This window comes from Adiantum capillus-veneris, unplaced genomic scaffold (genome assembly GCF_014529385.1).
Source record: "Adiantum capillus-veneris isolate H3 unplaced genomic scaffold, ASM1452938v2 Hic_scaffold_33, whole genome shotgun sequence".
NCBI lineage: Eukaryota > Viridiplantae > Streptophyta > Polypodiopsida > Polypodiales > Pteridaceae > Adiantum > Adiantum capillus-veneris.
The window spans coordinates 2,792,842-2,820,726 of record NW_028221440.1 but is presented as its reverse complement, the minus strand read 5'-3'; the positions used below and the strand labels follow the sequence as shown (position 1 = coordinate 2,820,726).

Below are 27,885 nucleotides of genomic sequence, written 5' to 3'. Positions count from 1 at the left end.
AGAGTTTTAAAAATGTTAAAATACATATAAAAACAAATGAAGAAAAGAGAGACCAAAAGAAAACACAAACTTACCGGTCAGTGCTCTGATTATATCACTTGTTGCATATTCTTGAATAGTGTGGTTTGAGAAGAGTAGCTTAATCAATGCTGCTGCTTGTCCGGCCGTTTCAGTATTGCTTGAATTGAGAAGCTCTTGCAAAACTTGCACCCCACCAGCCTCAGCAACTGCTCTTTTGTTAGACCTGCTGTGCATGACAAGATTTTGAAGAGCACAGACTGCAATCATTTTCATCTCTTCTGAAGGCTGATCTTCCAGCAAACTCACTAATGCACGGCATGCTGACACGGCATCTGTTGTGCGGGCAAGACCGTCATGTTGAAAAAGATCACCCAGAGCGAGAGCTGCCAAGAGGCGAGCTGGCTGAGCCCGTGTTTGAGGATCAAGAAGGTACTGTGAAAGAGGAGCAATTGCAAACTTTGCTCCTTTCATATCTCGAACCTTAACATTATTAAACAATGCCTCAAGAAGACGTGCGGCAGCTTCTTCACACTGATGACACCTCAAAAGTTCAAGAAGTGCTTCTACAGCACCCGCTTGAGCCATTTCTTCTGCACTAGAAGCATCATCTCTTTCCAAAACGAGCAATGCATTGAGAGCAATAACAACAGTGGCTTCAGAGGTTGACTTCAACAACCTTACAAGAACAGCAAGAGGCACCTGTAGGTAGTATTGAGAACTAAACCGCAAAATGTTTGAGAGAACATAAGCAGCTGACTCCCACAGTGCATGGGGTGGCTGGGGATCAGCTTGCACAATAACTTTTGAGAGCTCAATAATGCCGCCAGCATCAGCTACAGCATTAGGCCAGCTTTTGGAAGCTTTTTCGAGTGCCTTGATTGCTTTCTGCTGCAGACTTTGCACCCCTAGTCCTGTTATACGTACAAGAGGAACAATTGCATGCTGGGTAATGACATCCCGCTGAAACTGTTCTTGCACTAAAAGAAGTGAAAGAAGCTCAGCAGCAAGCTGCTGCACAGTCTGAGAAGGGGAATCCAGCAAAGGAACCAGAGGCTCAATAGCCTGATTTGGAGTCAGCCTTTCCATTGAGGACCGCTGAGGCTTCTCAAGAATATTAACAAGCACTTGCATTGCACTGTGTTGTCCAGATGTACTAAGACCTGGCCTAGCTAAAACATGAAAAAGAGGCTCAATTACTTGTGCTGCTGATGCTCCCTTTGCAATGCTGCTGTTGTTAGTAAGTATTCGTAAGAGTTCAGCCATCAAAGCGCACAAACTATCTGGTGCATCAATAATGATCTCTATAACACTATCTATTATTCCAGCTTTAACCATGTCTAATTTACAAAGAGGTCGGTCTTTACCCAGCTTTGTCAATGCACTAATAGCAGCCTCATGCAGTGCATAGTTATCACCACTTACAAGGCTGACAAGAGGAACTACAGCACCTTCTGCAGCAACTATCTCAGCCTGCTGTTCATCATCTAGTAGATTGTCCAAAGCACATGTTCCAGCAAGTTGTGTTGAGTTGGAGTCTGCGGTTAGAAGCGCAATAAGAGACTGGATACAGTTTGATGCACCTGGCATTGTCCGAACTCTTGAATTACCAAATAGAACCCTGCAAAGATCAGCAGCATCTTCTTTCAGCTCTAAAGAGCTCTCAGAGCACAAGACTCTGCAAAGGCCCTCTACTGCATTTGCACCAGCATCGGCTATTGCCAATGCCTTTGGAGGGTTCTCTGCAGATAAACTAATAAGTGCACCAATTGCAGCACGCTGCTCTTTCTCAGAGCCAGAATTCAACATCTCAACTAGTGGAGGAATAGCTTGTCTTCCAGCTTCTCCAGAGCGAATATTCTCTGCAGTAAAAAGTCCCTGTAGTGCCCTTGCTGCATTATACCTTGAACCCCTAGTTCCCAGGCGGAGCACAGCAACAAGCTGATTCACAGCTCCCAGTGCAGATTCATGTCTTCTAAGATCAGTGCTACTAAACAAAATTCTCAACAAATCAGCTGTAGCTTCTTCAATTGCATCTTGAGGACCAAGTGAAAGGTACTTTGTCAATGCATCCAGTGCTCCAGCCTCAGCCATGGCCAGTTTATTTGTTGCGCTTCCTTTAGCGAGCTGAGTCAGCAAGCTAAGGGCCAATGATGGTGCGCCAGGACGATCTGGTATGGGCTTCAAGAGATCCACCAAAAAAGGTATGGCTTTTCTAGCAGTTGCACCAACTCTAATGTCGTCTACTCTAAAGAGCCTCTCAAGTGCAACCTGATCTGGGTTTGGAACAAGAGAAAACTCCTCTGATAAAGCAACAAAGTTTGCTATATCCGACTCCAAACTACCTAAGAGTGGTATCAGCCCTCCCGCAACTCCCGAGTTTGCAACCGCCAGAAGAGTCCCACGACTTCCATTGCATATGAGACTGGCAAGAGCTTGTGCAGAAAAATATCGATCAATACCTTCCTCTGATCTAAGTAAAAAAGCAAGAGATGAGATTGCCCGCATTGTTCCAGGTGAACGTGTGACATCCCGATGCTGGAAGAGTATTGCAAGTAGTAGCATGCTAACCCATACACTGCCATTATCCTCTACATCTGCCTGTAAAATAAAGTGACCCACAATCAATTTGTTGGTAAGTTAAGAACCTTCAATCCAAACTAAAAAAAATTAAGCTAACCGGAACAATGTTAGAGACCACATTTGCCAACTTCTCTGCGAGCAGCTCGATTGCTCCTGCCTCCATTATTGCAACTTTGCTACTGTCATCATGTGATGCTATGATAGATAGCAACCATAAAGCAGCTGTGCCACCTAGCATTGCAGCTGGATCATGTTCCAAATGAGTTTTGTTGTCATCTATTTGATGGTCAAAAAGCTTCTCTGATCTTCTTAAGTGCTGACCTTCTTGCAGACTATAACCCTTCTCTGAATGGTCCTCTAGAGCCTTAACACCAAGCATGTCAACAAGGGATTGAATTAAGAGAATGAAAGACCCAGATTCATGTAGCCCCTCGATAGCTCTCTGTCTGTGTTCCTTAAACGCACAAATAAGAAGCGCAGTTCCTCCGACTTTCACCTCAATCCTTCGTGAGCCAATCACGTGTTCTGCAAGGGCAGCTATGCACTTAACTGTACCTGCAATCAGGTCACCTAGTACAATTGGCTGGTCACGGCAGAGCCTGGACAGCACTTCAATCGCTTTCTCTTGCATGATTGAATTTCCAACAGCTACACAAGTGACAAGTGGACCCAGACTGTAAGGAATCTCTGCTAGAACTGACCAGGGAGGCTTGCTACAGGTTCCAGCACACTTAGCTCTAGCAAGGGAGGCAAGAGCTTCCAAAGCCTCTGATTTTGAGCATTCTTCAAGATTGGTGGCTGCCAAAGCAGCCACCAAAGCGACAACTGTATCACAGCTTTGAATGCTTTCAGAAAGCAAGTCATCAACAGGACGAAACTTAAGGAGCCGTGCCAATGCACCAGCAGCATGCTCCTTTCCCTCATGTGTGCCTTCTCGCAAGACACCTGTGAGGGGCATAATCATATCCTCTGCAGGAACCTCTTCAGATATATCAGCATCCATCAGAAGGTTTGCCAATGCAGTAGCAGCCACCTCTGCCACTGCTATATCAGGTGACTTAGTCAGTAAAATTAAAGGCAAAACAGACCCCTTTGCAAGGTGAGCAACCTCTCTGTTCTTTTCTATTGACACGAATAGGGTAGCAAGGGCTTTAGCTGCTTGCATAGCAATCATTTCATTTCCCATGCTTAACAACCCTACAAGTGGCTCAAGACCCTCTACAATCAGGGGGGTTTCTCTGAGATCCTTCCTGGCATCAAAGACTTTTGCCAACACTGAGGCAGCATGTTCTTGAGTTTCCTCGCTTGTTGAGTGCAGCAATTGTAATACAACCTGAAAAGCATCATTAGCAGCTGCCCCTTCTTTCAAGATATCATCTTGAGATGCAACACAAAGCAAGCATCCTAAGACATTCAGTACATGGATTTTTGATTGCGGTAAATCGCCTTGAAGTAAAGCAGCCAACTGGCTAATTGTGCTGGCATCTGAGTCTCTAACTAGCTGAGTCAAAGCCTTGGCTGCTATGTCCTGGCCCTTAGTGCCTGCATTCTTCAGCAACCACAAGAGAGCTGGAACGGCATCAGCTGTTTCGACACATGCTCTTATATCTTCACTGTGAGTGCAAAGATTTCCGAGTATAAGGGCTGCATCTTCCTTTGCCCTAGCAGAGCCTGTCTCCAACAGCTGTACCAGAGGCGGTATGCCACCAGCAGCAGTAATTGCCCACTTGCTACCATCAACCTCCTCGGTGAGGATAGAAAGCAGAGCGACAGCATATTCTTGTTGTTGTTCAGAAGACAAGCCCAATAAGGAAATAAGGAGTTGAACACCTTCCCGTCCTCGTAAGGCTTGCCAAAGAGTCATTTTGTCATTGCAAAGGTTCCTCAAAGACTTCACAAGGTCTTCTTGGACCTCTGTATTTGCCATGGTAACCAACCCAACGAGCATCCTCTTTCCTTCCGCGTGATTTAGACCCTTTTGCAAAACAGCATTGCCATAAAGACTTGCCAGAGCTTCAATTGCCCTATCTTGGACTAGCTGGGGGACTCGAGATTTAAGCTGCTTTATGAGAATATGCTCAATCATTTCCGGATTCACAAGATCAGTTGAGTTTTCATTGTCATCATACACCATAAGAGCATATGCAAGAGCACCAATGACATCAGCCATCTGAGCATCGGGCTTGCTAGACTCGATGTTTTCAGCTATACTTAAAATTACAGCAGACATTCCATTAAAAATATTTGCCAAAGCATTCATGGCATTCTCTTGCAGAGCCTGTGCAAACCTTCCTTGCATAAACTCTTTAGATGGTGCCACTGTAGCGCTAATCAAGATAGAAATTGCTCCAGCTTCTGATAAAGAAAGCCTAGCTTCCTGAAAAGATGCTGAGAGAGCTCTTAATGCACCAGCTGCCTCTGCCCGAACTGATATGTCATTGCCATTGCCTACGAGCCTGAGAAGTGGTTCCACAGCTCCCATTTTCAGAACTTGCCTACTGCTTGATTGAGAAGCCATCATGAGACTTGCAAGTAGAGAGGATGCATTAGCTTGAGCTATGGAGCTTCCATGATGCAATAATCTCACGAGTATTTCAATTCCACCTGCGTCTAAAGTTGCTGGCCAGAAACCCTCAGTGTTACTGCACAAATTTTGCAATGCTCCAGTTAGTAGACCTTCAACCGAACCATCGAGCTTTTGCTTCGGTTGCAGCTGTTCCCATAATTTGGGAACAACCCCCTCTGTAGCAAAAATTTTACAGCCCACATGATCTGTGACTCCTTGTGAAACTGCATAAATGGTTTGTGCTGCTGCAAGTTGAGCATCTGGAGAGCTTGCCCTCAAAAGAGCAAGCAAGGGAGGAATGCAGCCCCCAAGAAGCACTTTAACCCTCAGCTCCTCTTCTTGGCACAAGGATCCCAGGATCACTGCAGCGTTCATTTTGGCAGCTAGTGTACCTGATCTGACCAAGGCCACCAATAAAGGTATTGCTTGAGAGTGTGTCCCAATTGCAGTCCTTCCTTCCTTCTTTGTCTCTGTAAGTTCAACAAGCTGCTTTGAAATTGATTCTTTTTCACGAGGAGTTGAGGCATTTGCTCGCAATTGTTCAATGCTCTGAGCTACACTTGCAAAAATCCCATCTGGATCCTCCATCCCTTGAGTGCCATTCCAGTCCCTGCAAAAGAAAAACAAGATGATGATCTTATGCAGACTAATGAGAAGGTTAAACTTCAAGTAGCACTAGACTCTTCCTTCCTCTCTTGCAGGCTACACACTTCTCTGCATCAAAACGACTTCATGCCTTTGCTCATACTAAGCTTCAAGCTAGCTTTGGCACATTTCTCACACTCAGACCGCAGTCTACATCACAGCATGCTATGCTGCAGGCAGTGTTGAACCTGTCATGCGTGTGCAGGAACATTCATCAACGTGATACTCTTTTCCAAATCATAACCTTCACTGCTGTTAATAGCATACTGACATTCTTAGCCATACGTTCACATCATCCCAAGAACAATTTTTATCATTTTTTTTAGCAGTAAGCTGTTATCTTAACCTAGCATTGCTGTACTTAGCAATATGCGATCAGGGTCCATGCTGATTGTCAAGCTATGCTCCAAGATAGTTGGCACACCCTGGGAGAATAATTCCCATCACTCATGAAAATTATAATCTCCCATATTTTCCCCTCCCACCTTTTTCGCCCCATCAGCAAACAGGCTCAAAAAGAGAGAGGTTTGCCCACAACCTTGATGACAATACATCAAACTTTCTTTTGTAATGTACACACGATACACATAAAAGGTCAATCTGTCAACTTTTGCTTGTGAGGAATTCCATGACTAAAACCTGATGGACATTGACAAATGCTCTTATAATCTCAAAGACTGGCTTGTCTTCAACATTCAGACACACACACACACACATTATCTCAAAGGTCAAAATAAGGTGATCAACCATAGTTATCATTATCACCTTTCCACTAAAGTCTTGGTCCCTTTTCGATGAAGAGATTCCTTCATCTTAAGAGAGGAGAGATGGAGGAAAGATGCGAAAGGGAGGGATACATACTACTTTCACGGGTTGTCTTCATTGGGCTCCCAAACTGTTTTGTGGATGTGAAAAAGAGAACTTTCAGCAAGTTTTCTTCATTGGGCTTCCATACTTTTTTGTGCATGGAAGGAAAGGTCATATGGTAGTTGAGTGCTCTGCTATACTCATCCTAGAATATCTGAGGGCAGAGACAGCATACAGTTGAGCAAGAGGTCAGACCAAAGGAGTCATTCAAACACTCTTCAAGCACATAGGCTAGAAGAAAAGAGGCAAAAGATGGAGGTCAGACGAGATTTTTCTTGTGACGATGTGCCACATGGATATGCTACTATGACTTAAGAGCCAACTCGTAGACTAGGAAAGCGTAGATGAACGTATATCAGCGCCTTTGTGAACCTATTTGCAAGCGTCCAGGCAGATTTATTCGAGCAGAGAGACCGCAAATTCAAGTATTTATGTCCTTACATATGATTCTATTTGCATAACTGATTGTACAACGGACAATTGAGCAAACGGCAGCTTTACAGTAGTCTAGGACTAGTAGTTCGCATGGTTGCATCGCATATGAAACTTGTCCATCATCACGTGTGCAAGCATTTGTCTTCTTAGTAAATCTGAAGACACAATTGTATTGATGCCGAAGCTACAAGCATCATGAACCTACATTTGCAGCCATATACGTTGCAAAGAGGAGCATTCATCCATAGCTTCCAACGCCTGCATATCCAATAGAGGTCCCAAGAGAAGCCTGTATCTTTGAAGAGTGTCTTGGCGGTTTGCAGAATCAACATCCTATGCTGATCATCTTGAGGTATAAGACGGAATTGGGCACCACTGCCTCACCTTCAGCAAGAGGGCGGTGGAACAGGTACGTAATTGGGATTTGCCCAAAACTACATATGATGTGCGTTCTTTTCTTGGTTTATGTCAAGCATATAGTTCGCACATAGAGAATTTTGCACGCATTGTCGCACCTAAGACAGATGTTTTGAAAGGGCGTGGATTTACCCGAGGCAGCCATTGAGGCTTTCGCAACTCTCAAGGTTGCGGTGACAAAAGCGCCGTGCCTCATCCTTGCCTCTTGGGATGACCCCTTTGAGGGATGGATGGATGCGAGCAATGTCGCCATAGGCGCTGTGCTTCAACGGCATGGTCGTCTCGTAGCTTTCCTTAGTCGGAGGCTCAATAGTGTAGAAAAGAACTATTCAGTTTATGATAAAGAACTTTTGTCTGTCATTCACTCTCTTAAGCATTGGAAGCATTTTTTGTATGGTAGAGACTTTATAGCACAAATCACCAAGCCCTCAAGTAGCTCCAGTCTATGCCTAGTGCACATTGGAGTGATCGCCAATGTAAGGTGCAGCGGAATGAATGTTGTATTTTCTCAAGATTAGTGATCTTTATTTGCTCAAGGTTCCTTTTAGTTCTTAGGGAAAGAGAGAGCTTTCCGTCTTGTGGAGAGTGCTATGATCACGAACAAAGCGAGTGGATATTGTGCGTGCAAGTGAATGAGACTGAGAGAAGGAGAGAGAAGAGAGACGACACCCGAGAGGTTGTAAAACCCTCCTCCGAAGGCCCCACTCTCGTCGGCGAGAGTGGTCTACTTCGATTGCACAAAGGTGTACAATGCGTATGCAATGGACTGATGCAACGGGACTATGCCGATGACGACGACGATGGTGACGACGACGACTTGATGGCTGAAATCTGAGATCTTCTAATCGCTGAATTTCGGGACTGTTTCGGTGGCTGAAAATGACTGTTTTGGCTGCGTTTTTCTTGGCTGAAAATGGGGGGAACATCTGCAACCGTCTAGGGGCTGATCTGCTACTGCGTCATAGGCTGAAAATTGCGAGAATCCAACTACTTAATTTTGCGTTTTTGCTACTGCTGAGCTGGCGTTTTTGGCAAGGCTGAAAAAACATTGAATCTGCAATGATGCTGGCGTTTTTGTCAAGGGCTGAAAAACGTTGGCTGGGATGTATCTGCTGAGGTTGGAAAACGCCAGGCAAGAGGACTTGTAGGCGATGGCTTGCTGAGAAGAAACGCCAAAGGGAAGGAGTGGATGGCGAGGGTCTACTGTTGAGGGGGGGGTACTGCTGAGAAGTTGCATGTTGAGCGGGAAGCTCCTGCTGCCTCTTCTGCCAGAAAGTGCTAACTTGGGTTTGCTTATATATTAACTTAGCAAAATTGCCCTACCTACTTTTGTTGGAAAGTCACTTAAAAATAATAAGTGAAAATAACCAAAAAATAGGAAAATAGGCTAAATGCACTAGAAAATTCCCCTAACTGATGCTAATGGATTTTGATGGGAATTCCGACGATCATGCTGTGTGCAACCGGAGGATATGCATCTATACTAAGTGACTCGGCATGCACGGTCTACGAATAGACTCACAAAAGTGCCACATACTGCTGATCTAGACTTGATTGAACTGACTAAACCCTGTTGTGGTGTAGCTTGTCGACGGACACATAGGGTTGGGATGTGTCACGTGACAGCCAAGCACGGTAGTCACAATTTTTTGAGCAATTTGGAGGTTTGATGGAGTATGTGCCTGGAAAAGCTAACCCTGTTGCAGATGCGTTAAGTCACAAAGGACAGATTTTGGCTCTTGAGTCACGATCCACAGTTTCTCTTCAGGGTGTGTCTTTTGACAACATGAAGAACCAATATGCGGATTCCAAGTTTGGTAAGCAATGGTTGCACGCTCTTGTTTCACAAGGGCCAAGCAAGTTAGTAACTATCTCATTCGTGATGGTTTGTTGTATTTTCGTCAACGTCTATGTGTGTTGCCCTCTCTCAGGACAACCATATTGCATGATGCACATGACTATCTCAAGGGTGGGCACAAGGGAATGAACACCATTTTTGGAAAAAAATAGAAAGATTCTTTTATTGGCCTAAAATGCGAAAAGATGTGTTTCGTTATGTCACACAATGCACTATATGCCAAAAGGTAAAAGCTCCTCAAGGTAAGCAGCAATGCCTCTTGCTTCCGCTGCCTATTCCCGATGGACCTTTGCAAGATATTTCCATGGATTTTGTGACTAACCTTCCACCTAATTTATATTCAAGGAACACTCAATGTTTGACAATTGTTGATCGTTTCAACAAGTTTTGCATGGTGAGGCCACAATCACCACACAAGTTGTAAGGCCACAATCACCACACAAGATGTAGCACGGTTGTTCATCAAGCATTGGTACCCCCTCTGTGGTTTGCCAAAATCGATTGTTTCAGATAGGGATGTTAAGTTCACGTCCATTTTTTGGCGCACACTCTTTGAAAATTTTGGCACTAAGTTGAATTTTTCATCAGCTTTTCATCCACAGTTAGACAGAGAATTACAATCAGTTGGCTTTTGATGTTTTAAAGTCATATGGGCATGATCAACAGCCTCTTTGGGAGCTCTATCTCACATTGGTTCAGGCTATTTTAAATGACTCTTTTTCCTCTGCAATTGGTCGAACTCCGTATGAGGCAGCTTTTGGCTGTTCCAATCACTTTTGACTCGCTCGGTCAGTCATTTGACTGATGTGAATGCTGAAAGTCAATCGTTGGATGAGATTTCTGAGAGTGTGAAGCTTCGACTAAGCAAGGCTCAGGAGTCTTACTCACGGCAGGCTAATAAGCATCGTCAGGAAGTTTCGATCAAGGAAGGGGATTGGGAGTATTTAAGAATCATGAAGCAACGTCTTAAGCAAGTTGGAAAGAAGTGTCCAAAGTTGTCTTTTCAAATGTATGGTCCATTTCCTGTCATTAAAGAGATAAATGAGGTTTCAATGAAATTGCAATTGTCTAACTCATGGTCAATGCACAACGTTTTTCATGTTTCTTGGTTGAAAGTGTTTCAGGGAACACCTCCAAAGGACATTTCGGAAGAAGAAAAACCGGAGATCATCAATGAAGCAGAAGTCATGGAGCCGGAGCAAATGTTGTTGCATCGGTTTAGCCATGGTTCAAAGAAGCAAGTGAGACAGTACTTTTTGAAGTTCAAGGATTGAGGAACCCACGAAACAGTGTGGGTGGATGAAAAGTTTTTCAAAGATTACCATGACATGTTGGCAGCCTACAAGGAAGCCATGCAGATCGGTACCAGTACCTCACTTTAAAAAGGAGGGGATGTCATGTGCACATCTAACCCTATGTGCATGTGGACAAGCTACTTCATGACAAGGGTTCAGTCAGCCTAGCTTAGGAAGTGTTATGGTACTTTTATGAGTCTGTTCGCAGATCGTGCATGCCCAGGCACTTAGAGTAGATGTATATCCTCTGGTTGCACACCGCATGATCATCAACATTACCATCAAAATCCATCAGGAGCATTTTACAGTGCAAAAAACCTATTTTTCCTATTTTAGCCATTTCTCACTTGATATTTTTAAGTGACTTTTGTTGGGAAGCTGGGTAGGGCAATTTGGCCAAGTGACTATATAAGAAACCTAGCGCTAGCACTTTCTGGCAGAAGAGGCAGAAGTCCACAACAGAAGTGCACCTTCTCAGCAAGATCGGCAAGAAGACTCGGCGTTTTCAGCCATCCAAGACCAGCCAGTGTTTTTCGTCTACCGCAGAAGGAGCTAGAGTTTTTCAGCAGTAGCAGCCAACCTGGACAAGAGTTCCAGTAGCGTTTTTGCAAGAAGATACAATTTCAGCCATAGCGTTTTTGGACCAGATTTTCAGCCTAGCGTTTCCATGAAGATGAAAGAGCAGATTGAAGATGCAGTGGAGATAGCACTTGATGCTGTTCGGGAGCAGTATTATATTTTTCAGGGATATGATCCAGAAGGTTTTATTGCATGTTATGAAGCTGAGATGAAGAGCCGAAATGTTCCAGAAGATCGGATGATTACAGCTTTTGAAGAGGCTGTAAACTTGGATTTTAAACAGCAGGTTCAAGAACTGGCAGAAGAATATCCGACACGGTGGGAGTATTTTGCAGAGGAATTTATTTACGAAAGCTCAAGGATTCTAGATCAGGAAATAAAGGAGATTACTGAACGAAGTAAGGTTGTCTTCAGTAAAGGTGAAGGAGATCAGATGCAGATCCTCAACTATGATGGATTCTGGGAGCATATTTCTGCAAAAAGTAAAGCCAAAGAAAATGCTAAGCTGGAAGTAGCGGATTCAGTTTCAGAGGAACTTAATTTGAGCAACGAAGAAAAGGTAAACAAGTGGTTCGCAAGCTGTTGATCTTGACATGGGTTATTCTCAAGGAGTTCATCAAGTAGATGAGCCTCTACATGATATTTTTAAAACTATCAGCACTATAGACGAGTAGGACAATATGTTTGCTGCAGATGATTGCATAAACAAAGCTATTATATACACAGTAGTAGCTGATAAAGTGACCAAGATTGTGGATCCAGCACAGGATGAGCCTAAGGATGTCAATGAACCTATGATTGCTACTACAATATGCTTGCAGATGTTGCTATCACATAAGAGGATGCTATAATCGGTGAATTTTTGTCTAGATCTGAAGGAGATGGTTATGACAGTATAGAAGAGCTTTCTGATGTGTGTACCTCTTCAGAGGGGGTGCCAGATGAGCCTTTGCAGTGCTATGATGTATTGCTAAGTAACATGGATGCAAATGAGAAAGCAGAGAATTATATGGATGAGTATGAAGATTGCTTAGATTATGATGATTATGAACAGGATATTGACATGGATTTTACATCTATGCTTATATATGGGTTGCAAGAGGATCCAACTCCTAAAGCTTTGTTGAACGTTGAGACTTCCAAGGGTGATTTTTCCAAGGATGTTATGGATGAAGATCTTCAGGATAAAGCTATTATTCATTATCAACCTCAAAAACTAGGTAAAAATCTCTCTGATGATACAAGTCCAAGAAGTCCTAAGGTTTTTTGTGATGGCTATGAAGCTAGAGGGGGTGACGCTGCTAAATCATCCCTGATACAGCATAAAGTGCACAAGATTTTTCATTTTCTTGGGCAATGTGCCAAATGTGGCTGGATTTGGATATTATTCCTATTAATTCTTATGTCAATGATGTCCTGGCTACCAGTAAAAGGGAGTGAGAATTCTTTAATTCTTGCTGGTAACGACCTTAAGTTACCAAAAGTTTATGAGATGTGGCTGTTGCACTATGCTTCAGGTGAAGCTCTAGTATATTGCGGAGGCCATCAATACTATGTGATCTTAATGGTATTTGATCCAAGTGATTCGAAAGATCTTCAAAGGCAGGTTCATTATGGATGGGTATTTTTGAGTATATATTGTGGTTTCTTTTTGCTAGATCCTGGAATAACATATTTGGAGCAAAAATTCTTGAAGTTGATTGATACAGGATGTGTGTGCTTATGTGGAGATTATGCTGCTCCACTATTGGGGCAATTTCTTATTATCCCATTTGATCCTAGGAGCTATTGAAGAGCAACTTGCAGATTCAGAGATATCATTTATTTTCCTGTAGGCAGGTTACAATGCACTAGGTTTTGTTTTTGGATTTATGCTATCAAGAAAAGAGTATTGGATTTTGTGGTCAGTAATCTTATATGGCTAGCTTCTAGTTGACATCTTTGGACAATTGATAAAGTATCTTCACATCTTTTGAGTTGGTTTTGCTACCAGAACTTGAAGTAATGGACTTGACGGCTATTCCGTGTGCAGACAGAGTAAGGTATACTTGAGCTTGACAGGGTTCCCTAAAGCGAGCTTGATGGTCAAGTCGTATGCATCATTAACTGGAGCACTTGAGTCTGGCGGGGTTCACTAAACAAGTTTTTCATAATTAAATGCTTTGGAGACACGACATACATGGTTCAAAGATTTGCGATGGACAGCTACGAAATAATTGAGCTAGACCATTGATGATATGGTTTAAGCCTTATTTTGTTTTACATATACTTACCAGTTATGTGATATTGATGGCAAGTCGCTTAAGGTGATTATAACAGATATAGATTGAAGATCGGTTGGCACAGACCGGAGGCTGTGCAGGTTCAGAGGGGGTGGATGTTGTGCTGCTCCGCTTCCACGATGGAAAAAAGAGTAAAGAGAAGCAGAAAAAGTCTATTTGAAGCTCACATATTTATTGAGCAATGACCAGGGCTCGAAAACAAGCAAGGAGATCCAGAAAGTGTATGCTTTATGTGGTTATGAAAGCCTAAACGTAGAGATTTTATGCTTGAAGAAAAGGTTTTACATGTGAAAGAGCTCTTAGGACATATAAGGCAACTTGGGTAGAGGAAGACAAGTGGTCAGTGGTAAAAAAGAAAGTGTGTGGGAGACTTCCCATCTCTGCATGAGGGAGGCCGAAAAAGTCCTATTCTGGAAATTTATTATAAAACAGGTTTCTGGAGAAAACGGCCCGCGATGGCAGAAGGAAAAGGGCGTTTTGAGCATTTTTGCCTCTCACGCACAGAGGCTAATTCTGCACCGATTAGGAGATATTCAAGTTTCCGTGCTCTGTTGTATTGGCGGGGAGGAAGCCATAAGCTTTGAGCACTCTAATCCTTAAGCCAAGCTTCCATAGCCCACTCTCATCCAATCTTCCATAGCCAATCTAATCAAAGACACCATAAGCCACTCTAATCCAAGCTTCCAAGCCACTCTAATCATGGAAGGAGTTTAAATAATGTAAGCAGTGGTACTGTTAATGATAATCAAGACTCTCCCTTCCGTAAGTAAAAGGAACCCTTGAGCACAGTTCAAAGCACTAATCTTGAGCAAAGTTCATCATTCACATCCGCTGCACCTTACACTTGAACTCCTTGTTCTTCTTATTCTTTTTCTCACTGTCTGAACTATCAGAAGAGGGCAAGCTCTCCTCCTCTGAACTGCTAGATGGCTTTTTGTGTTTTTTAAGAATCTTCTTTTCTTACTTTTCTGGTTTTTTTCTCCACTTCTTCCAATTTTTCTCATCCTCTCTAGAACTAGAGGAAGACAAACTAGCAAAACTCTCTAAAGACGAAGAAAAATCAAGGTCATCCTTGAAACGAACACACTTCTTGGATTTGCTTACCACCTCGAAAGTCAACTTCCGACCCAAATAACAGGGAAAATCCACTGATTTCCTCTTCTTTTAAGAGTGATTTAAGCTTTTCATCAACCAGTTTGTCTTCTTTTCAAGCGCTTTATCAAACTCTATCTACGAGTACAATTTCTGTTTTTCTGCACTCGGCTTTGCTTGCTACTTCATTGAGAGGAGAATCAACGGCCTCTCGCCATCTAGAGTGAATCTCGTCTTGCACAAGACAAATTGTATTGTGTTAAGTGAATGCAAGAGAAGGCACTCCTCGCTGCTGCTCTTGCGCACTCCCCCTCGCCTACACTTGCCTCCCCTCCCCTCGCCATCGTCGTCCTCCCCCCCACTCCGCCCTCGCACTGCGCACTGCCCTAATGCGTACTGCTCTACCTGCTCGTTGTCCAGCCTGCTCCCCCCCCCCCCCCGCCCCTGTTCGCTGCCCGCTGCCCCCCACACACATTGCCTCCCCTCCTCGTTGCCCGCCTTACTGCCAGCCGTTGAGAACCCCTCCCTCCCCCCCCCCCCTCCCGGGTTTTGCTTGACTGATTGACCCACCTGCACATTCGTTGTTGGTGCGCTCTCTCTAGCGGGACTTGGTATCGCCTCCTTCATATCTTCCACATTCCTGTTAGCAGCAGACATAGATGGAGGATTCTGCCCCGCCACAAAGGGACTCAACGGAAGCCCCCTCGCCCGACCCCGCGGAACCCACCATCCGACTTGCTCTTTCGCGGACAGAGCAAGCGAGCTGAGAGGCAAAGGTGGCACGCCTTCAAGGCACCTCTATTATCTGCAAGATTCTCGGCACCAGACCCAGCAGAGGCGAGGTGCGTGATCTCCTCAAAGCCCACCTTCTAGCAGAGATGGACAAGATCCTCGACGTTCAGCTGCTCGAGCATGGCTACTACCAGATAGAGTTTGAGACCCCGAGATGGCGTCCAAGGTCATTGCGATGAGCACCATGGCTATCCGAGCAGTTCGAGCTCATTTTCGACAGTGGCGCCATGGTTTCTACCCAGCTATTGGCGTTCTTGTCAAGGAGGCAGACCTTCCCATCTCAGTCTGCTTCCCCGGCCTGAGTAGGAAGTACCTTCCGCTCCTTTCCAAGAAAGGCTCAGAGATTGGGACCTTTCTGGAGACACCTCGCACGGTAGCCTCTATAGCTGCCTTGGCAGCTGGCATTGCTTCATTACGTTGTCAGCGGGATGAAAACACACACAGCGCCTCTATAACGACCCAACACACACTCTTGGAATGATACACACACACACTATGCGGCACCACTCGGCTTACACAACACACCTGGCCGAAACAAGGAACACACCTCTGGAGTGAGAGGAGAGAGACTATCCACTTGCCCACTCACACACACACACACACACACACACACACACCCAAAAAACTCAACTCAAAAGAGGAGAATTTCTGATTTTTAGATACAATTGAGCTTGGGCCAACACCAATGGGGCAAATAGCTCACACAATATGGGTAAAAGATACCAGATACAATCACAAATTGGAGCAGAAGCTTCGCTCCATAGAAGAAACTTACACAACCAAAACAACAAAAAAAGAGTGAGGAATTTGGCAAAATGGACAGCGCCATCGCGTCCGTAACGGTCCAAAAACCCCAGTCTACAATGTCAAAATGCTCAAATCCGACATCGGATGAGTAGTTTACGACCAAAACAGGCTCCAAAAACCCAAAAACACACCTGCGGCTGTTCCTCCTCTCTTCTCCTCGTTTTTTCTGGTCTTCTCTGTTTTTTCAGTTCCCACACTTAGCTTTATTAGTTGGGCACCCTTGGCCTTTTAGATGACCTCAAACAGACCCCGAACAGGCCAAAAACTGACCTCGCAGTGCATAGTTGTCACCTTTTTGCATCATCCGCACACCTAGCACTCAGCTTTTTTCCAATAATGCATCCCGCCACCACGTGAAGTGGCCCCAAAAGTGGTCCTCATGATGATCTTTCTGCATAAGTATCACAAGAAAACACCCACGTCGTGTCCGTACTTCTCCGCGTGCAAGTATTGACCCTCCCATTCGCCCTCCTGACGCCACTAGATGTCATCTGACGCACCTGCTTATCTCATGTCGTCGACCCGCGGATAGCGTCCTCGAGAAGTTTTACGCGCTACCAACTCCTCTTTATTATAGAAAAAACACAGTGGTACTGGTAATGGTGAAAATCGATGCACTATGTACACCCTGTCCTACCTGTACACATGTGGGCCCCACGTAACCACCTGGCTCTGGAAAATGGGCAATCCTTTATTCGATGCACCATGCATGGATATGTACATATGCGCAATTCCTTGCTCCAAAAAACTCCTGACATAATTTGCCCACCCCCTAGCCTGCTAGAGCATTCATGCTCAGCAGCAGCACTAGTAGATGCTCATTCCACCTGGATCAAAAGGCCAAAGGCATATCGCCTGATTCACAAGAAGCATCATAACACCACACCTACATTTGTCAACAATCAACCAAAATGCACCATAGGCATATCCAACTAACACATCTGCCCTGTCTGGAGTTCCAAAAGCATAAATATTGCATGCCACATTCAACCCAACCGATAGAGACAACTCAAGTGACTCATCACCTGGCATCTTGGCTTCACCAGCCATAGCAACAACCTGCAAATCATGCATCCAAGTAGCTAAAAGCATTGTGTGAAGGTAAAGTTGTTGATATCCAAAGCACAAAAGTATCCCCGCAGCACACATATCCCTAGCATAGGCATCCACATAGCTGAGATTGGACTCATATATGCCAAACCCCTTCTCATCATCATAAGCATACTCATCATCACACATAACTTCATCCACATCATAATCATGGCTATCACCACTATCCATAGCTTCTAGCATGGGTTCATCAGTCTCCAAGAATACAGATCCCTGCTCTAAACCACAATCATGCTCACAAATCGATTCAATCACTGCACATACATCAAAATATGGCTTCAAAACAGGCTCCACATCCAACAAATCCACAAAATGGCTCTCAACCTTGTCCTCTTCCCTAATTTCCAAGGAACTAGTATCCAAAGATACGTGCTCATCATCAATAACCTCAACCCATAGTTACCAAGAACGGGAAACCGGAACGGGAACGCGGAACGGGAACATGGAACAAAATGCCATTCCCTATTACGGGTACTCACGTTTGAAACACGGAACGGGGATTCGGAACAGGAACTTGGAATGGGAACGAGGAACGGAGACCTGAAAACGGCCATTCCCTGTTACTATGCCTCAACCTCACACTCACACCCAGAATCACAAGGTACACAAGTAGCCAATGCATCCTCTTCAAGACTTTTCAATCCTGTATCCAAAGCATTACTCACCCTTTTAGGCTCTTCCATAAACCTGTCAACCTACAAGACCTCTTTACGCTTCACAATAGACCTTGGGAAGAAACGAGAAACATCATAGGATAGGCTACTTTTCACCTGCTTAGGCTTAACTTCATCTTCCATGCCAAATCCATCTTGCACATGCATACCTGTACTGATACCATGTTCCTCAAGACGCTTAAACTTCCATTCCTTGTGCTTTGCAATGCATACCGCATCTTCAAAAGACTCGGCCGTCTTCAACTCAACCTCGAACCGCAACCAAGGTAACAAACCATCAACAAAAGAACTTTTCTTCAATGAACAAGGGGGGGTCTCATCCTTAAGAGCAACACACCAACGAGTCCATAAATCTGTAAAACCGTGTACATAGGCATCAACACCTTGACAAGAACCTTGCTTAAGAGCATTGACAGAGTTTGGCAGGAACCCAAAATATAGACTGTATATGTATGCATAAACTCTCAACAATAGAACCTGAGCATCAAATAGGAACCACTAATACATAGCCTATGGCGAGGTCACGAAAAGGGTGCTCCAACTACCTGTATCACCGAAAGGATCTCCATATTTGAGAATCCCCCAACTCAATGAAACCTCACGCTATCGACCCTCACACGAAGGCTAATGCAAATCACGTATAGTCAAGTCTCAGAAATGACTATCTTCCAGACCAAGTCTCAGAAATGGCTGCGACTGCCAAATAAAACCAAATATGGCTCCACAAATGCGTACAATGGCAGTTTCCACGTACAATCCAGCAGACAATGCGCTCAAAAAGACACCAAATGATGCATACCCACAACAATTGCAAGTGACATCACTGCTAGTATATCACTGTACTCCAGCTACCTGTACCTATGTGAATCACATGTACCTGTACCTGTCCCTATAACCTGTAACCTGTAGTCTGTAACCTGCAACCTGTAATCCCGAATCTCGAAGCTTGAAGCTCGAAGCAGAAGGTACTCGAAGAAGATCCTCCATGGGGACGCCAAAAGAATGTGAACGGGATGAAAACACACACAACGCCTCTATAACGACCCGACACACACTCTTGGAATGATACACACACACACACTATGCGGCACCACTCGGCTTACACAACACACCTGGCTGAAACAGGGAACACACCTCTGGAGTGAGAGGAGAGAGACTATCCACTTGCCCACTCCACACACACACACCCAAAAAACTCAGCTCAAAAGAGGAGAATTTCTGATGTTTAGATACAATTGAGCTTGGGCCAACACCAATGGGGCAAATAGCTCACACAATATGGGTAAAAGATACCAGATACAATCACAAATTGGAGCAGAAGCTTCGCTCTATAGAAGAAACTTACACAGCCAAAACAACAAAAAAAGAGTGAGGAATTTGGCAAAATGGACAGCGCCATCGCGTCCGGAATGGCCCAAAACCCCAGTCTACAATGTCAAAATGCTCAAATCCGACATCGGATGAGCAGTTTACGACCAAAACAGGCTCCAAAAACCCAAAAACACACCTGCGGTTGTTCCTCCTCTCTTCTCCACGTTTTTTCCTGGTCTTCTCTCTGTTTTTTCAGTTCCCACACTTAGCTTTATTAGTTGGGCACCCTTGGCCTTTTAGATGACCTCAAACGGACCCCGAATAGGCCAAAAACTGACCTCGCAGTGCATAGTTGTCACCTTTTTGCATCATCCGCACACCTGGCACTCAGCTTTTTTCCAATAATGCATCCCGCCACCACGTGAAGTGGCCCCAAAAAGTGGTCCTCATGATAATCTTTCTGCATAAGTATCACAAGAAAACACCCACGTCGTGTCCACACTTCTCCGCGTGCAAGTATTGACCCCATTCGCCCTCCTGACGCCACTAGATGCCATCTGACGCACCTGCTTATCTCATGTCGTTGACCCGCGGATAGCTTCCTCGAGAAGTTTTACGCGCTACCAACTCCTCTTTATTATAGAAAAAACACAGTGGTACTGGTAATAGTGAAAATCGATGCACTATGTACACCCTGTCCTACCTGTACACATGTGGGCCCCACGTAACCACCTGGCTCTGGAAAATGGGCAATCCTTTATTCGATGCACCATGCATGAATATGTACATATGCGCAATTCCTTGCTCCAAAAAACTCCTGACAACGTGTTCTGATTCGGGACACCTACTCTCTCCCGAAGGTCATTCTACTACCTCGAGTGAGTGGTGGTTGATTCCGCCAAAGCGTAGAGTATTCGGGCCTCCCAAATCAATGTTTCATTTGTCGTCAGATGGGCCATCTTGCGAAGGCCTGTCCACGGAGGAGACCCCGACCTTCACATCAGGCTCAGCCCCAGCCTCCAAGGGCTGGCCAGCAGCACCAGGCAGAGTCACTGGGTACGCAGGCAGAGCCCCCCTCCGAGTCTGGGGCTCAGGCGGAGGAGGGCTGGCAACAGGTTCGTTGTCGACGTCAACAAGGGCCACCACGTCGTCCTGGCACTCAGAGATGGCCCCCAGGCTTCAGGCCAGAAGCAGTGGGTTTCCGCAAGGAACCGTTTTTCGACCCTCTTCAGTAGGAAGAGGTGTCAGCTCCACCCTCCACCTGTTAGGTGCAGTGGAATGAATGTTTGCGCTTTGCTCAAGGTGAGTGCTCCGAACTATGCTCAAGGTTCCTTTTGTTCTTATAAAGGGAGAGCCTTCCGTTCTTAATGAGAGAATGCTATGATCACAAACAAAGTGAATGGACACTGTGCGTGCAAGTGTATGAGACTGAGAGATAGAGAGAGAAGAGAGATACGACACCAAAGACGTAAAACCCTCCTCCGACGGCCCCACTCTCGTCGACGAGAGTGGTCTACTTATGATTGCACAACTTGGTACAATGGGGATGCATGTGACTAATGCAAGTCTAAGCTATGTCGACGATGACGACGGTGATGGCGAAGTCGACATAAGGGATGAAATCTGCAACCTTTTATCTGCTGTCCAAAAACGCTATGGGCTGAAATCTGAGATAGTCCAAAAACGCTGATTTTGGGGGCTGATTTTGTGGGTCTTTGTCGCTGAAAATCTGCAGGTTTAGGGCTGAAAACTGAGGTTTCTTAAGGCTGAAAACTGACGGTCTATCCGGGCTGAATCTACTACTCTTCTAGTGCTAAATTTGCAGGTTCTTCAATGCTGAAAATGCCCTGCTGAAAAGTGCCAAAAACGCTAGGCCAGAACTGATGTCAAAAACGCTAGGTTGCTGAGCTTTGCAAAAACGCTAGCTGATGGGGATCTGTGGCGATGATGCTGATGCAAAACGCTAGGTCTGAGCTTGCTTCTGGCGATGATCTGCTGATGAGAAAACGCCAATGGGGGGAGGTCCTTCTTGCTTGGAGGGGGAAGCCGCCAAGGTGTCTTGTTGAGAAGTTGCTTGCTGAGCTTGGCTCCTGTTGCCTCTTCTGCCAATTAGTGCTAGTCTAGGTTTGCTTATATACAAACTTACTCAATTTGCCCTACCTACTTTCCAGCGAACGTCACTTAAAAATAATAAGTGAAAAATGTCAAAAATAGGTAAAATAGGCTAAATGCACTGGAAAATTCCCCTGAAGGATTCTGATGGGAATGCTTATGATCATGTTGTGTGCAACCAGAGGATATGCATCTACACTAAGTGACTGGGCATGCACGGTCTGCGAACAGACTCACAAAAGTGTCATAACACTTCTAATCTAGACTGACTGGACTGACTGAACCCTTGTCGTGCTGTAGCTTGTCCACGGACACGTAGGGTTGGATGTGTCACGTGACATCTCTCCTTTTCAAAGTGAGGTACTGGTACCGAACTGTATGGCGTCGAAGGAGATCGCCAATAGCATCCGGAATCCTCCTGGAAGGGACTCTTCGCCAGCCCACTCTGATGTGTGGGTCGTGCGGTACTTGAACTTCATAAAGGTTTGCAACGCTTGCTTCTTTGGGCCGCGCCAAAAGCGACACAAAGTCTTCTGTGGCTCCTTCAATGCTTCAACTTCGTCAAGAGTCATGCTTCTTTCTTCTTTAAGAATCTCCATGGCTGAAAATTCCTGAAACCATTTCCAACACAAAACCATAAACATACCTATTCCATGTAAAGTGACTGGAAAAAATCTTGTCTTCCTCAAAGACTGTGCATGCAATGTAGATGAACAAAGAGACGGAGTGCTAACCCTTTTACCACACACACGCAAACAATGAGATCGAATCTTTCTCTTTGGATCTAAAGCAATCAACTGTGGCAATTCACAACATAAATGCCCATGCTTGGTGCTCAATTTTTCATGTGCTCTTTCTACAGACTACAACTATGTTGTGCCACGGAAGAGACATGGAATGTGACTTCCTTGAATGCATACTTTTCAGCTTTTCATGAACAATTCGCATACATCCGTGCTCATTCATGAATGAAACCTGCTCAACGTACAATATGTCATGCCTAGGAAAAGGGATTACATAACGACGTTGATTAAAATACAGGAAACGATCACGAATGAAACACTCGTACAATGCGTGCGTACTAATCATGCGAACACATAATACTTCCTGTGAGGGTTCTTTGGACCTAGGCTCGAGAGCCAAGATCGATCCTTCGTGATTGATCGAGTCTGCAACGAGGTTAGCTTCGCTAGAAAAAGTATCCACTAATACATCATCCTTGTGAACAATCACATTATCTTCATGCAACTCATCATGCTTGTGAGAAATCACATCTTGATCATGCAAATCATCATGCTTGTCATTGTCATTCAAATCATCATGCAAATCATTGGCATTAAAATCATCATGCTCATCATTATCATTCAATTCATCATGCTTCTCATAATCATGCAAATCCTGTGTGTCTTACTTTGGAGAAGAAGAGACTGAGAGAGTCTCCTTTTCCCGAATCTCTTGCATCTATGCCTGAACTTGAGAAAAGAGTTGCAACATCTCTTGCATTTTTGCTTTGGTCTCGCGATCAAATCTTTCTTGACTTTCTTTTTCTTCCAAGTCGTACTGACGCTCTATGGCTGCCACTTCTTCTTCGTAGTCACGATCTATGGTTGCCATTTCTTCTTTGTAGGCCTTTCTTTCTGCTTCTCTTTCTTGGTCCAACTCCTCCATAGGAGTTAGCGCAATCCTTGACGTAGATGGGGAAGGGGGAGGGTTACTGTGGTCTACTTATGATTGCACAACTTGGTACAATGGGGATGCATGTGACTGATGCAAGTCTAGGCTATGTCGACGATGACGACGGTGATGGCGAAGTCGACATAAGGGCTGAAATCTGCAATCTGGGTACTGATGCTACCAATGCTGGGTACTGAAGGTACTGATGCTATTGATGTTGGTTCCAGGTCGATGACGAGGTATCATGCGGACTATGTCGACGACGATGAGGTACTGATGGGGACTATGTCAACGACGACGGGGTACTGAGATTCTATGTGGAGGACGATGATGTCGACAACAAGGTACTATGTCAATCAAATCTGACCGATCTCTAACGGACGTCTTGATGCATTAAAACCACATAGTCAGTATATTTCATCCAAATTGGAAATTTTGATACACTAGATTTATCCATACTAATCATCACATCCAGTTATAACTCGAACTCCACAGATGTCTCATGAATTAGTACACCATCAAGGTAGAATACTGCAACCATTCCATCCAATCATACTCAATCAAATAGTAAGACATCGGTCAAAATGAGAAAGTAAATCATTCTTGTTGCAACTTTCATCAAAATACATAGTGATGGTAGAGTGCCATCAGCTTGGCACCCCTAAAAGCCAAAAATAAAACCAATCAATAAAAACCATTATCAACTATTTGTGTTAATCTGTGACAAGAAAGTGGAATGGCTCTCCTCTTTGCAACAGATCCTATGGCAAATTTCCCTACAGGCAAACTCCAAGCAATTTTAACCCACGTAAACAAAGCTCAAATAATCCCCTCAAGGAATCAATCGGGGATAATCACTCCACATCACCCCTGCAAGGGATCTAGTGGCCAATACACCACCTTGACATCCCGACTTATCCCATCTTGGTTGGCACCCGGTAAAACGCAAGTTAAGCCCTCATTTGCCCACGATCCAAATGGTCAATCACGATGAAAATTATATAGGCATGTGTGCTATCTCCTGCATTATCATCCTAGAGAATATTGGTGAGGCAAAATTTGAGAAAAACGCAAAACCAGTATTTCAGCCCTATACGTTGGTGAATTTCATAGTAATTCAAGTGCATCTGTGTTATCCACATCATTGATATTGTTCTCCTTTTCATCTTTGCATGAGTTTTACTTTGAAGCCATTGCGCTCTGCTACTATAGCAAGGATCGAATTGTTCGTAGAAGAACAATTCACTGAGCTTTGATACCATTGAAACCTTTTTGTACATTAAAACAGATAGTGAAACACAATAGCACACACTTCAAATTGAAAAGAGAGAGAAAATGAAATGAAATTAAATGATATATTAACGTCTACAAAAGGCCAAAATAACCTATGAGACCAAGAAGTTACAAACTAGTGAATGTAATATAAAGTCTGTGTGCTCAAAATCCTTAACAAAATGTTAGTGAAAGTGAAAGAGGGGAAAGACTAGAGACTCTCTAGTCAATACAAAGGTACAAAATAATAAGGGGTGCAAGAAACTTAAGCTACTAAGAAAGGGATAATCCTCCATCTCAGAGTAAGTCCAACATCGGTCGGTGTTGGATCTCCTCAATGTTCTCCATGGTCAAAAACCTGACTAGGCATCGTGCGTGGTGCGCCAAAATAATCCGAATCCTCCTCTGTAATCTTCATCTATGCTGGGATGCCTCTTCTACAATCGTGGACACTTGGATCTCCCTAGGTCCATCGCACGGTCAATCAGTGTGCCTCTAGTGGAGGTTGGATCCGAACTCTGCTGCAAAACCTGTCTATCTAGATGTTTAGTGGTAATGGCCGGCTTGAAATAGTTTGTAACCTGTCGTTGAGTCTTTCTCTCTGGTTGCCTCAACAAGCATTCTCTATGTCTCCTCAACTCAAGCAAGAACAGACCCAAGCATCTCTGATCCTCATCTTCACAAATGCTCAAAGAGAGAGATCGCCCAAAAACTGATGATGGTTACAAATGCCCCCAAGAGGTCTTTATATAGGTACTAGCCTATCCTTTTGGGTGCCCCTAACCTTTGACTTTTCAATTGTCCGACCTTTGGCTTTCAATTATCCAATCCCTTGGCTTGTAAAAAGCACTTTTAGGGCTGATTTGTGTTATACGCCTCACTTTTAGGGCTAATTTGTAACAATATCAACAGTCATAGGGCTACCTAAGCTCCCTCAACCTCCATACGTGTTGAGGAATTTTTCTCTGGCATTTTTCCCAACCCTTAGCCATGGCACTTTCCGCCCATCGCCATCCGCTTGCAGCCCCATACCCTGGCGGTTTGGACAGCCATTGCCCTCTCTCTTCGGCTCCCTCTCAGCCCTAGGAGACACAATCTTCTGCCCAACATCTCGATTCTCAGCCATAATCTTCTCCATGACCTTCCAAGTTCCTCATCATTAGCTACTATTGCCCCCAATTTTCAGCAATCACCATAGCTGACAACATTCAACCATAGATCCTGCTCACATAGGGTGGGAAAATTAGTCTGAGACCTTCCCTTGGATAGCCATCAGCAGCCCACGTCAAGCTGGATTGAAACCCTTCATCAAATCACCCTGAAGGTGCTTCATTCAAAGAGTTTCCACATCGATAGTCTCCCATTAAGTCAAGCCGACTTGTGCACTGAGGTACTTTCATCAATTGTAAATTCATCTAATGCATTAGAAAACCGTTCCGGAAACAAGATGGGGAGCCCTTAAGAGGGTTGGTTGGGAGTCAATCTGGGTATAATCTCCTCCTCCTCATCTCTCTTTCTTTCCTTCCTCTCATTCCAAATATCTCTACAATATCTATTATCTACATACTCAGATCTATCATTCTCTATAGCAGATCTTTCCATCTATGAAGATTTGCTTATCTCCATTGAGAGACCTGTCTCTCTATTCACATCTCTCACGCTATTCCCTTGTCACTACAAAGCGTTTCACCCTCGAAACATGTTGTATCGCTATGAAACATTTCAATCAAATGTTAGAGCACAATGAAACGGGGACCAGAACCATGTTGGATAAAGCCTTAAACCGTCAAGAAACCTATTGAGCTTTAGTGAAACTTACGTTTTACTCATAAAGGCCGAACCTATCTAGGCCCGCCAAAACTCACAAACAATTTCATGGTGACCATGCCAGTCTATTTCATAAGGGAAAGAATTCACAATTAATAGCATACTCACCACCCAAAACAAAAACGACAGAAACAAGAACGGAAAACTGGACTTTCAACCAGTCAAAAGATGGTGTCTTTTTAAATAAAAATAGCACAATGTATACGGCCGATCGCTCTTATGCCTGTCATTTACAATGTTTTGACTAAAATATAGCTTAATTGTATCAAAGGAGTTTTATATTATGGTTTGTCCCTTTCAGTATGGCTTTATGCTCCATCGATATATCACAGATAATATTGCTTGCAAAAATAACTAATCAAGATGTTCTTGTATACAAGTTAACATTGCAAAAAGCTTTTGATTGTATTCACTGGGATTTTATCATGAAAACGCGTGTTTAAGTTGGGTTTTGGTCCTCATACGCGAAATATGCGTTATGTTTGTAATATGGATAATCATAGTGTCATTAGAGGTATTATTGATGGTGATCTTGGCCTCTGAACCTTCGGTTCGTCAAGGGTGTCCTCTGAGTACACTATTCTATGTAATTGCCTCCCAACTGTTATTACTTTACATTGTTATACGACCACTATGAATCAACTGCATGGGTTGGTTTTACCTTGTAGCATTCATTTTGCCAGACAAAGCCTATGTTGATGACTATATGTTTATACCTTGAAATGATCCCTCTCATGTATGCAGGACTAATAACTGTGAATGCTTTGGATTTGTATGCTCTTACGGACGACATGCATGTCAAACTTCATAATTCAAAGCTGCATATCTTGAATGTTAAAAATTGATCTGCGTCTATGTGGACCGGTCAGACAACCTACTGACATTGTGTATCTACTTTGGCACGGTGTATTACTTCTTCTCGATAATAAGTGGAGTGGGTTCTTCATAACGTATGTCACAAACAGCATTATTGGAAACTTTCAACTTGGCCACTTCATGTCGGTCTGTGGATTGTACGATCTGCTTAATTGCCTTCATTCAGTTCTTTTTGCCACTAGTGCATTGGCCAGCTAGTTCTATTGATTATTTCTTGCTAGAAATCTTGAAAATTTTTGGCAGCTAAGCATCATAAAAAGTCTTGCGCTTGCTCTCCATGAAACACGGCATTCTGGAGGGTTGAACAATTGAGTTTACATATTCATGTGTTGCTCTGCAAGGCTATGTTCTTGATAGACAGTACTCAAAAATAACCTTGGACTCAAATGTTTGCATTTGCGTTTCCTCTACATTTAGACATTGGCATACCTCGTTCTGGAATGTGATTTTCAGTCAATTTTCTAGCTCAATACCTCATCCATATGCCATTCAACTTGTTGCTAATTGGAAAAAAGTCACTTTCCACTTATCTTGGCATCCCGAACTATTTTGGCTAGTAGTTCTTTTCATTAGGGAAGTTTACATTGGAGCATGGATTTCCAGCTATATTTATTGATCTTCTTCGTGGGTTTTCCCTCATCTTGAGGTTTCCCACAGTAATATGAGTGTTACCCTTTATAAAGTGTGTGTGTGTGTGTGTGCGCGCGTGAGAGAAACAATGTGTGTGCGCGTGAGAGAAACAAAAAGCCATTTACCTTGATCTCATCCCTAAACCTGCACGAGGAGTCGAGGA

General features: G+C 44.0%; 1 protein-coding gene across 2 annotated transcripts; it reads right to left on the bottom strand.

Annotated features, from left to right (window-relative positions):
• LOC147416988 (protein CELLULOSE SYNTHASE INTERACTIVE 1-like) lies at positions 1-27,885 on the bottom strand. Of its 2 annotated transcripts, none has more exons than XM_086507933.1 (3): positions 27,848-27,885; positions 2,699-5,777; positions 1-2,619 (listed from the first exon to the last, which is right to left on the bottom strand). In XM_086507933.1, the coding sequence occupies exons 1-3, from the start codon at positions 27,856-27,858 to the stop codon at positions 16-18; spliced, it is 5,694 nt and encodes a 1,897-aa protein (XP_086364059.1). In that variant the 5' UTR covers positions 27,859-27,885; the 3' UTR covers positions 1-15. The 2 variants fall into 2 exon arrangements, with proteins under 2 accessions (XP_086364059.1, XP_086364058.1); XM_086507932.1 differs by lacking the exon at positions 27,848-27,885 and adding an exon at positions 22,855-23,009.